The following is an 11,709-nucleotide window of genomic DNA, read 5'->3' as shown; positions in this document are numbered from 1 at the left end:
AGTGAATAAAATCTGATTTCAAAGACTTTTTTAGAAATAATTTTCTTTAATTTGTCTTTAAGACAAGAATAACATTTTTAAACATCAATGAGGTCATGTTAGCTAAATAGTAAAGACTACATTTAAGACACTTTATTTAAAAATTAAGATGTTAGTTTCTACCTACTAGACAACAGGTAAAACAAAACATAAAATATTTTTAAATGTTCATTTTTTAAAAAAACATTCTACTATGTTAATTAAGATATATACATGAGAGGTTATCTTGGTAAGTCAACAAGAACAAATGGGATGATGCTTTCAAAATGCGTACCTTTAGGAAGCATAGGAACAAGGTCAGGAATTTAGGGGAAGGGGTAAAAGAATTAAATGTAAGTTACATGCTTTACAAATTTAGAGCCTTTTTAAATTTCTTTTGCTTTGGGCACTTCCTGGTGGAGCATCTTTTTTATTCTTCCGTTTTGCAGATAAACTATTACATTCTTTTGACCCATGGAATGCCTGCAGACATAAAATACAGAACTCAAATGCACATGCTTCTCTGCTACATAGTCCCAGTTTCATTACCAATTGATATTTAGCAGGATATTGACATCTTGGACAGGGTTTTAGAGCTTCATCAGTGAACAGAGTTTTAGCAACCTGTAGCAAGAGGAGAGAGAAAACAGCTATTTATTCTAGTAAATGAAAACGTTCTAAAAACTGAAAATGAAGCATTTCTTAGATACCTACTTTCATGTATTCTTCCTGCCTGCTAGCTGAGTGGGGAACAGAACTGCATCTCCTAGGTGTAATTTCAGTGTGTGAAGGTGGTGTCTGTAAAACAGGAGTTCTGGCTTGAGCTTGAACAAGCCTTAGAGCAGATCTATTGAGAATATTAAGTCTTGTAGCAGCATCTTCAGCCTTCAATAGATGTTCCTGTTAGTTTATAATTATTTAAAAAAAAAAAAAAGGAAAAAAATTAGGATTTTATTTCATTTAGGATTTGCAGCTAGATTTTACTTGTTTGGGTTTTTTCCCTCTGAAACAACACATAAGAAAAGAAAACTATAAATCTAAATATATATACATGTATCTCACAAGTATTTACCATTAAATGTTTATATTTAGCAAGGGATCAAGAGAGATCAACAAAAGCTAAGTCACAGGAGCAGGGTAGAAAGCCTTTTAGCACATTCTACTGGTGCTCATGGTTGTGAATTAGGACATCTCTAAAGCAAGTGTGCATGTATCATGTGGAAGATCTGAAAAAATATACTGCTATTAATATGCTTATTTCTCTAGATGCCCCTTAAAAAACCTTCTACATATCCTTTAGATGCTCACAAATACAGCATGACACTGTGACACAGAGCTAAAAATTATCAGGAGGTAGAGTAGAGCAGGTCCTACAGCAGTGCAGACCAGAGTGAAATGGACAACGAGGAACAGCATGGCACAATGGTATGAGCAGAGTTTAAAATCTAAAGCTAGAATTAGTCAAGGAAGAGATCCTGCAGGATTCTCAAGAAAGGTCAGGAGGAGTAAATAAGAGTCTTACATGGTTGAAAGACCAGTGCTCAAACTGCAGACTGCTGAAAAGCAGTAAGAGCCATTACATTCTCCTGTTAGAACCCATCACCTGCTCATTTTGGAAATGTCTCTGTCAGTTACTTTTCTGTAGCTATACAAGATGTTTCGTCTTTCTATCTTCTTTCATACTTAAAAAATAAAAAAATCACCTTTGAGAACTATCTTACCCGAGCTGCTTGTTTCATCTGTTTTGTGTACAGTTTTCTCCTCTTATCTGCATTTCTGTCTTGTACAATGATTTCACGCCAGCTTTTGCTTACTTTCCAAATGCTGGAACAAATAAAAAAATCGATTCACTTTCAATTTTTTTCAAGTAGTACAGAAGTCATAATAGCAAGACTACCTAGTAAAGATTTTTGTATGGTTTCATAAACTCTTGGTCATTTTACAGACTGCTGCTATGGACTAGTTCTTTATTTTGTTATGAAACACAGGTCTCATACACTAAATATCACTGCATAACAGAAGAGTCTAAAGAACAACAGCAACATTAATAGTACAGCATCCATGACTTAGAAAATAAATTAATTTCTTCCTCCATATAAGCCACTTACCAAAATTGTTCCTAGTCAGACCTGTGTTTAGGGTTCTGAAAACATCTGTGCCCTTAGACTTTCATCTATTCACCAATTCCCTTTGTTACAACAAAGGGACCAAGAGCATTGTGTGAACAGTTGCTATTGATTAGAAATTAATCAAGAAGATTTCTCATGAATCAAAATTCTTTGAGCATCTTTGTGCTTAGAAATAACCGAGGAAATAAAATACACAAGAAAAATTCAAGAAAATGTGTTTTGAGTGCTATGCACTATTGGGAACTTGTAATGAGGATTAATTACTTTCTAGGCTTAAAGTAATTTTTATATATTTTAAAATTTACAAGTATTGTGATTTAGTTTTATTATTTTATGTTTTTTCAGCTTTTTAATGCCCCTATTGTTTAGATCTACACAGAAAGACCTACTTAATTAACAGTGAGAAAATGTCTCTTTTTTTCAGAAAAAACAAATTTTGTTGACAACAACACCCAGTATTCCACAAGTTATTCTCATTCATTTGCAGAAGCCTTTTTCCCTTTTTTTGTGTCTGTGAAGCAATAGTACTTACCTGCATAGACTTTCTACTGTCGAAGCATCTAAAACTATAGCAAGAACATGTCTTAAATTTCTATCTTTCAATTCTGTTAAAATATCTAATTTTTCAAGGCCCATTTTCTTGCCAATAAGTCCAGGAAGAACATGATCTAATGCAAATATTTCTGTTCCATCAATATTCTCTGAGATTTGCTTTTGGTGCAATCTTTGTCTTTGCAAGCAAATTTCATTAATTAATTTCAGAGCTGGAGTTCTTGAGAAATCCCCATGACTTACAACCAGGTCTCCACTAGGCTGTTCTTTTAGAACTAACTCATGATCTTCACTGACAAAGTCTCTTTCTTTTTTTAACACATGCATTGAAGTAGGACTGCCATGATTATCTTCAGTGTCTGACTGGGAGCCGAGTTCCCGAAGAGTGGATAACCTTCTGACTCGCTCAAGTTTTCTTGTCTTTCTTTTACTGTCTAAAGTTCTAGAATCTTCTTTGTGCTTTTGGAAGAGCTCTTGGAAAGATCCCTCATAATCAGACAATGAGTCTCCTGATTTGTCCAAAGGAAGTGAATTATATCCACTGTCTTCAGGTGTTGAAAGATCTGGGTAATTTGCTACCTTAACAGGGGGAGAGTTTATATCACATAGTCCAAAGTTCAAGTTCTCTGCTGGGCTGGGGATAGAAGTCAGGTATTTGCCCTCACTGGCCTCAGGTAGGCTACTCCTACTGTAAGCAGGAGTCCTAAGCACCCCATCTCTAACACTCATAAGAATATTTTCATTGAATTCCTTAGTGTTACTAGCAGTGATATCCTTCCACTGAATTGGAGACAAACCTTCTGATTCTAACAATAAGGGGTCCTTACACTGGGAATCCTCTAGTGTAGAAGTCCTTTGTTGGGAAAAGGAAAGCCTCCTTTTTGGAGAATTAGGATTAGAATTCTCAGGTTCTGAAGTGCTAGTTGTCAGAGTTTTGTAACCTTTATCTTTTGGAGAATATGCAGCTGTTTGTGAAAGCTTTTCTTCAGAGCTCAAAACACAAGAGAATATTTTTTTCCTGATGCTTCCTAAAGAACTAAGTTGTCTTTCACAGCATCCTACAGTTGTGCCACCTTCGACAGTATTGGGTAAAAGCAGCCTTCTGCGTAGTGAGGAACCTTTTCTGCCTGATTTAGGAGTTTCAAAAAAATCTGCACTTCTTTTTGTTTCTCTTTCTTCTGATAATGAGATAGAATTAAATTCTTTTTCAATCGATGGTGACCTGGGAAAGAAGGCACTTGGATGGACGTGCTCAGAAGGCCCCTGTAGCAAGGATACACTTGTTACACTGGGTGCTCCTTCACAGTCTGCCTCAGGATCTTCTCCTGACTCATTGCATCTGCTGTCCAGAAATGCTGAAGTGCAATACATGTCTTTAAAATTTGAGTATTTAAAGCTGCTCCTGGGAGGTGTTAATCTATTTCTTTTAAGAATGTTGAACCTCACTAGAGGACTGTCTGACATCTTCTGCTTGACACTTTGACTTTGTAAATAAAGATACCACTGTTGTTTCTGAAACAAACAATAAAAGCAGTCACCAAAACCCCCTCAGATTAGAGAGAAAGCATTGTGCAAGTCTATCAAGATAACAGTCATAACAAGTGTTGTCATTAGTCTCAGTAGAAACAGTGCTTACACATAAACAAAAAATAGATGGTTACAATGAGTGATTAAAATGCACATTGTACTGTGAGGCAAATAAAACATATATCCAGTTAGCTAATTGGCCTGGCATTTCTCATCTATGGAAATGCACTGAAAATAAGCTACACAGCAATTAGAGGCTCATTGGTGCTGAAACTGGCAACAAAACTCCCCAGCATTCCAGCAGAGCCAAGATTTTTATTAGCACTGTTACTGGTTCATCCTGCAACTAATAGTTCAGTACTCAAGAATAAGCAGAAGCTCTGGTGATAGGTGAGTTTAGATACAAGATATTTTCTCCTTAAGTAAAATAAGAGGAATCATGAAGTTACAAGTCTAGAAGTTTCCCTATTATTGATCTCCCTAGAGTCCCCAGAGGAATGAATTTGACCTCTAGTTACAAAGTGGAAAGTGTTTTTTTATCTGCCTTAACATTTAAGTGTTATTTTGTAAAGAAGCTCTCTGCTTTTGGTCATCACTACAGGTAAACTGAGTGTTCTGAAGGCTTACATTTTAAAGAAAATGACTGACTAGAGACACACTCACCAGGTACATATAGGAATATACATATACATACTAGGAAAATACTATATATTTTCCTAGAAAGGTTAGAAGTGGCTAGTGCACACACTTAAATAAAAGATGTGTGGAAACAGGCTAACTTTTGCCTCTCACACTGCAGAGTTTCTCCACCCTAACTGTAGTGGCATTGGGTCACAGCTTTCTATGCACAGTAACTGTTATGACTAATGCAGCGAGAGGGCTGTTCTCACAGACACCAAAGTCATTCACATCAGGGTTGCAAGGCTCAAGAGTTTGAATCAGCACCTTTTACTGTAGTATGTTGCCTCTAGAACTGATATTCTGGAACATAAAGCCTTGAATTAGCAACTGAACTTTCAAAACAGAAGTAGCAATCTTTAAAGGTGGCTTCAAGCCCAACTACTAAGCCATTGCTAACATCCCAACAGTCCTTTCTTAGTCTAGCCCTAAGCCACTAAATGCTGGCAATGGGAACTCAAACTGCTCGAGAGAAGGGAGGCAGAACTATTCTTTGATGATCTTGGGTCATTAATCAGCATTTTTTGACCCACATGGAAAGCACTTTTTAGGATGATTGTAATATTTTTAAAAAATGCTTTGTTTTGTTTTCTCCTGCAAGAAGATAGCAACAAGAGAAGTTCAAAAGGAAAAGGATGTTAAACAGCAGAATAACACCTCGATGTTAAGACATACACAATCTTGCTAGTATCAGTATGAAATCAAACAGACTTAAACAAAATCCACATATAGAACTGAGAAAAACTCTTCTATCAAAGACAGGTATGTGAAAATAATTCCAAGACAACAACAAACTGAAATCTGACATGCTTTGTTCCCTTCTCCCATTCACTTCTATAAACACCTTTCTTTCCCATTTGTTTTCTGTCTCTGCTTTTACCTTGTTCCTTGTTTTACACAATGAAAAGCGACAGCACAAATAGGAAACACAAGGGCAAAGCTCTTAGTGTTTAGTGAGCTAGAGATTACTTCTTTGTTGCTGCAGACCAACTCCAAACAGCATTTAAGGTTTCATCTGCATCACTTCATGTTTTAGAAGATCTGTAAGTACTGGTGTCCCCCAATGGTTGATCCTGGGCTCACTATAGTTCAACTCATCATCTGTGACTTGGATGAAAGGGGCAGACACCTCCCTCAGCAAGTCCACTGATGGCACAAAGCTGGGAGAAGCAGCCAATACCCCACAGAGCTGTGCAGCCCTTCAGAAGGACCTGGGCAGGCTGGAGAGATGGGCAGAGAACCATCTGAAACTCAACAAAGGTGAATGCAGATCCTGCACCTGGTGAGGAGCCCCAGGGACCACCAGTACAGGATGGGGGCTGATCTGCTGAGAAGCAGCTCTGCAGGGAAGGTCCTGGTGGACAACAAAATGTCCATGAGCCAGCAGGGTGACCAAGAAGGCCAAGGGTACCCTGTGGTGCATGAGGAAAAGCATTGCCAGCTGGTTAAAGGATCTGATCCTGACCCTCTGCTCAGCCCTTTTGAGGCCTCACCTGGAGTGCTGCATCCAGTTCAGAGCTTTCCAGTTCAAGAAAGACAAAGAAATACAGGAGAGAGTCCAGTAGAACTACAGAGATGATTAGGGGACTGGAACACCTGAGTTATGAGGAAAGGCTGGGCCTGTATAGCCTGGAGAAGGGGCCTTATCAATGCCTATCAGTGTCTGAAGGGAGGGCACCAAAAGGATGCAGCCAGGCTCCTCCTGGTGGTACCTGGTGATAGGACAAGAGGCAATGGCACAAACTGCTGCACAGAAAGTTCCACCTGAACACGGGAAAAAATTTCTTTACAGTGAGGCTGACCAAACACTGGAAGAGGCCACCCAGAGCATTCATGGGGTCTCCTTCTCTGGGGATATTCAAAAGCCATTTGGACACAATCCTGAATAATGTGCTCTAAGGACCCTGCTCAAGCAGGAAAGTTGGACTAGATGATCTCCAGCGGTCCCTTCCAATCTTACACATTCTGTGATTCCATGGTTTTAGGAACTAGGCTGAAAAGGCTTTGTCATGAACCAGAAAAGAACTTTTTCCTACATTTTAAAAGGTATGAAATCTCTGTGCAGTACACTTCTATACTTCAGTCAATTATTCATGAGCAAAGGACCACATGAGCATAGCTCTTCTTTTTGTAAGAAGACAAAGACCTATAAAAAAAATCTGTTATAACAAGAGGGCATTATCTTCATTTTTATGCTGAATTTTGCAAAACTACAGTTAATTAGCAAATGTTGTCAGTAGATATTATTGCCAAAAATGTTGATAGAGATTTAAACTGAATGCTAGAGACAGCTGTTCAAAATCTCAATCCACCAAAAAAAAAAAAAATCACATATCCACACTTACCTTTCAAAATATTAGTATTTCCCTTAAATACAGTCGAACTAACAACACATTTAACAAAAGCCCAAAGGCTCCCAGGCTTAGAAAATTAATTTTCAGGCAGGATGCTGAAGAAACAACAACAGGAAAACCTCATGCTTGCAGTTTCATTCTCAGGCATTCTATGGGAGAATTAAGAACAGAATAAAAATTAAAACATTACAGTATAAAAGAAGCAAACTTGTGCTTCAATTAACATCAAAATCACAACAAAGCAAGATTTTGCAGAAGAGCAGAGTTAAAGAAATTTTGGTAACTCAAGTAGAAGCCGAATATAATGCTGTACAGCGGCCAGCGTCCGGCAGGGGGAGCCTGTGAGGGCACGACATTGATCCGGATCTGTTAGAAAACATTACAGGAGAATATAAATAAAACTGCCAATTGACAATGAGTGAACAACGGCCGCCCATTAAGCTTCATTTCACCTCTTTTCTATACCTCTCCATTCATTCATACATTTTTATAGTTATTTTTACTTCTTTACACCCTACTCCACAATTTTGAGACCTCACATGGAGTATTGCCTTCAGCCCTGAGGCCCCCAAAAATAAGAAGGACATGGACATATTGGAGCGAGTCCAGAAGGAGAGCATGAAAATAATCAGAGGGCTGGAGCACCTCTGCTCTGAAGAGTCTGAGACAGTGAGGGCTGCTCAGCCTGGAGAAGAGAAGCCTTCAAGGAAAATAATTGTAGCCTTTTAGTACCCCATGGGTGCCCATTGAGAAAGCTAGAGACTTTTTACAAGCACATTTGGTGATAAAACAAGGCAGTAAGGACTTTAAACTGAAAGAAGGAAAGTGAGGTTGGGTGTTAGAAAGAAATTCTTCACTATGAGGGCAATGAGACACTGGAACAGGTTGCCCAAAGAAGCCACTCCATCACTAGTAGTGTTCAAGGTCACACTGGATGTGGCTCAGAACAACCTGATCTAGTAGAAGGTGGTCCTGCCCATGGAAGGGGCTCAGACCTGGATGATCTTTAACATCCCATAGAACCTGAACCATTCTGGGATTTACACAAACCCCAGTACACACCTCAAGCATGTATACGATTCTTTTCCAAAATGTAGTACCTGTACAAATTAAGCTTTAATTTAACACAAAGTGTCATTTTACAAATACAAAAGGAAAAGCCTTTCAGAGGCGCTAAACATTTCTCATAATAGAACAAGAGTCTATTTCTATTCACAAGAGATACTTAACAAAATCTCTTAGAACACTACCTTTTATAAGCACTTCTTTTTTATTATGAGAATTTAATCTACTAAATTTGAGCCATAACACCACACCTTTTTCATTTGGGGATCTAACTAGTTCCTGGAAGTTTTATTAGCCTTGTGTTAGATGTCATCAAGCAGATGTGCAGGGAAGGAAAGGCTGGTCACACCTAGTCAGTTACAGAGAAAGTAACAAAATCAATATCTACTAAGGACATATTTACGTGCTCTGTGCATTTCTCATATCTATTATTAATTTTGCCATTCTCAAATCAATTTACAAGTAAACTGCAAATTTTCTGGGAGTTTACTGGACAAAATAATTCATATTCAGAGACCCAAACTAAATTTAGTACGGGATTCACAGATTTGGACAACGAATAATTTCTAACAAGTTTAGTCTTCCCAAGCATCGTAAAGAGGTGAAAATGTTGGTTACTAGAAGACAATATAAATGGTATCTCCAATATAGACATAAGTTCTAGGATGGAGTTGCACCTGTTCCTAGCAACTTATATTCCTCAGTAATACACACAGAACACTTATGCATTGAACAATTTTGTTATCACTGCTAACAAAACAGATAAAGACAAAGTCTTAGTGATACAGAAGTATTTTTGCTGTTATTTAAACAGATATGGTATCTGCAGTAAAACAGACTCCGCTCTTTGGCCCCAAAGTCACTGATACCTTCCAGGTAATAATAATATTGAAGATGACACAGCCAAGTCCTGTCTGCATGATGTGGGTCACTTACCCTAATTTGTGAAGCAAATCAAGATCTTCCAGAGCAAATGCGCTGTATTCAAAGTATTGCTTACCCCTAGTGATAACCTGAGTGAGAAAGTGTGTGGAGAGAAAAGAAAGAGGTGCAAGAGAAACATTACCCAGCCAAGAGAGTTTTCACTCCACAAACATGTGTTAACTGCAAAGCCTAATTACCCAGCGATGGCGATAATAGAGATGCAGCTGAGGACCAGCACCCGAGGGTCTCTCGGTCCCCTGGGATGCCGGACACGAGCAAAGCAACGGCTTCGCTTTCTCGCCTGGCAAACCGGTGGGTACAGAGCGGAGCCTGGAGGCCGCCCTCCCACCGGGAGCAGCTGAGGCGGCGGCGGGGCACCCCGAGCAGGGCTGAAAGCGAGGAGCAGGAGGGAAGGCGGGCTGGAGGAACTTCAGCAGCTCTCGCCGCCCGGCCCCAGGCCCGTTGCCCTTGGCGAGGAGCCGCTTCGCTCTCCCCACCCACACCGGCCCCTCGCGTGCGGCCGCCGCCGCTTTCCCTCGCTCGGCTTTGAACTACCCGCCCTGACCAACCGCTGCCTCCCCGCCCCCTCCGCGCTGGCCCGGCCGGGAGCCTGAGGAGACCGGGAGTGCCCAGCCCGCCCCACGGGGACGTGAGGGAACAGCGGCGAGGCTTGCCCCGCTCCTCACGCTTTACACTTCAGCCCCGCGGCCCCCGCCGCACCCAGCCCACTGTTAAAGCGCCCCTGAATCGCTCCTACTCCTGCCCCTGCTCTGCTTCCCCAGAGGCGCCCAGTGAGGGTGAGGTTTTCCCGCCTCTGCCAGAGCCCACTCCGCTCCCTACGGTGGAAGGGAATGGGAGGCGGAGGCGCTAAGGGGTGGCTCAGGGGTGCCTGAGGCATTCACAGCTAATAATCCTTATCTGCACCACAGCCTTGAAGTGTGGGTTATAAGGGCGCTAGTTAATTTAATTAGCACCTTTTTACCCGACAGCCCAGGACTAAACAGTCACAGAGCATTTGTCAAGTACATCACCTTCAAAGCAGTCGGGAGGAGGATCCCCGACTCCAGCACTGCGTAGGTTCTCCTCAGATCTCCCCATGTACTTTTTGCCCGAGATTCCAGGAAGGACCATTCTCCCTGGCTACAGTGTAGAGCACATTTTCCACACCTTGTCCTGTCGTGAACGGCCTACGGGCTACTCCCGTTTAATTTGTTAAAAATCTTGTAGTAATTTAGAAACTGGCGGCTGAGTTTTGCTGCGGTTTTAGTTTTTCTGTAAACTAAAATAAACCCAAATACAAACCCACCAAAACAATGACCACGTGGATGGCTGGTTTTCCTGGGCTCAGTAAGGATCACGGGAGTCTTCACACCGGCGGGATGGGGAATGTCAGACCTAAAACCGACTCTAAAAGCAACACCTACGTTTTAATAAGAAAACTCCCGGTTTTAGTAACGTAACCTCTGTTCGTGGGGTCTGGTAATTTCCCAGTCTTCCCCTTTGGCAACTCCGCTCCTCCTGGTGTGAGGCAGCCTGAGAGGGGCCCGAGGAAATAAGGGGTTTAAAGTTCCCGACTCAGCCGGCGGAAGCAGACATTTTTAGGGAAAGAATATCGCTTTATTTGACTACAAGGTAACAGTTATGGCTAAAAAGCGAAAGGTTCTTGGATTATCTCCCCCTTCCTTTTTAAAAAGAGAAAACATTGAAAACTTTCTTCAAGGTAGTAAACTTTTCTGAAAGTGCTTTCCATAGTACCGTCTGTTTCGCAGGAATAAAATTGTTTTTCAAATATTTGTACTTATTTATAAAACATATTCTCAGTAAACCTGGAAGCTTACTAGTGGGACACAGCCACTGTAAACTCTGGCTCCGTCACTCAAACCTAGATGAATTTATGCCAGCTGGATCAAAAATATGCAGAAATTTAACAAGTCGTAATTGCGACATTTTATGCAATACACAGAAGTCACACTACAAAGTGTGTTTTAACAAAAAGAAACAAAACAAAAACAAACAATCAAAACAAAAATAATAACAACAACAAAAAACCCAACCAAAACCTGAGAACGCTAACAGGTGAAACGAGGTGAGACATTCTGCAACACTCGCACGGCGCTCGGTTACGGCTGCATTTCCTTCCCCTGTCTAAAGTACCTGTACCCCTGTGCCTTCCCCATCTCGACATACAAGCCTTTCCTCTCATTTGCCTACCCATTCCCCAAGAATTATTTCACTTTACAGTACAGTGGGAGTCTCTCACACAGTCTCAACACTCTGCTACACTAAATCCGAAGGAGCATCTTTAGGGCTAGAATTTACCAGCAGATGGGAATGGCACTTACCAAAGCGCTCCTCTCGTAAGGGGCGGATTTTATCGGAAACGGCTGAAGTAACCGAAGCTTTAAGATCTGGTAAAGCATCCTATTTTTCCAAGTGAATGTTGAAAGGATGCCGATAATCAA

At 40.7% G+C, this 11,709-nt stretch overlaps 1 protein-coding gene across 1 annotated transcript; it reads right to left on the bottom strand.

Moving 5' to 3' along the window:
- Positions 1–265: 265 nt before the first annotated feature.
- On the bottom strand, positions 266–4,195 carry FBXO43 (F-box protein 43). Its single transcript, XM_005479470.2, has 4 exons — positions 2,680–4,195; positions 1,740–1,842; positions 733–918; positions 266–642 (listed from the first exon to the last, which is right to left on the bottom strand). Exons 1-4 carry the CDS (start codon positions 4,161–4,163, stop codon positions 394–396), a joined length of 2,022 nt encoding a protein of 673 aa, XP_005479527.2. The 5' UTR covers positions 4,164–4,195; the 3' UTR covers positions 266–393.
- Between the last annotated feature and the right edge of the window lie 7,514 nt (positions 4,196–11,709).

The sequence above is a fragment of the Zonotrichia albicollis genome, chromosome 1 (assembly GCF_047830755.1).
Source record: "Zonotrichia albicollis isolate bZonAlb1 chromosome 1, bZonAlb1.hap1, whole genome shotgun sequence".
Lineage (NCBI taxonomy): Eukaryota > Metazoa > Chordata > Aves > Passeriformes > Passerellidae > Zonotrichia > Zonotrichia albicollis.
Note: the sequence above shows the minus strand (reverse complement) of the source record. Positions and strands in the feature narration are given on the sequence as shown.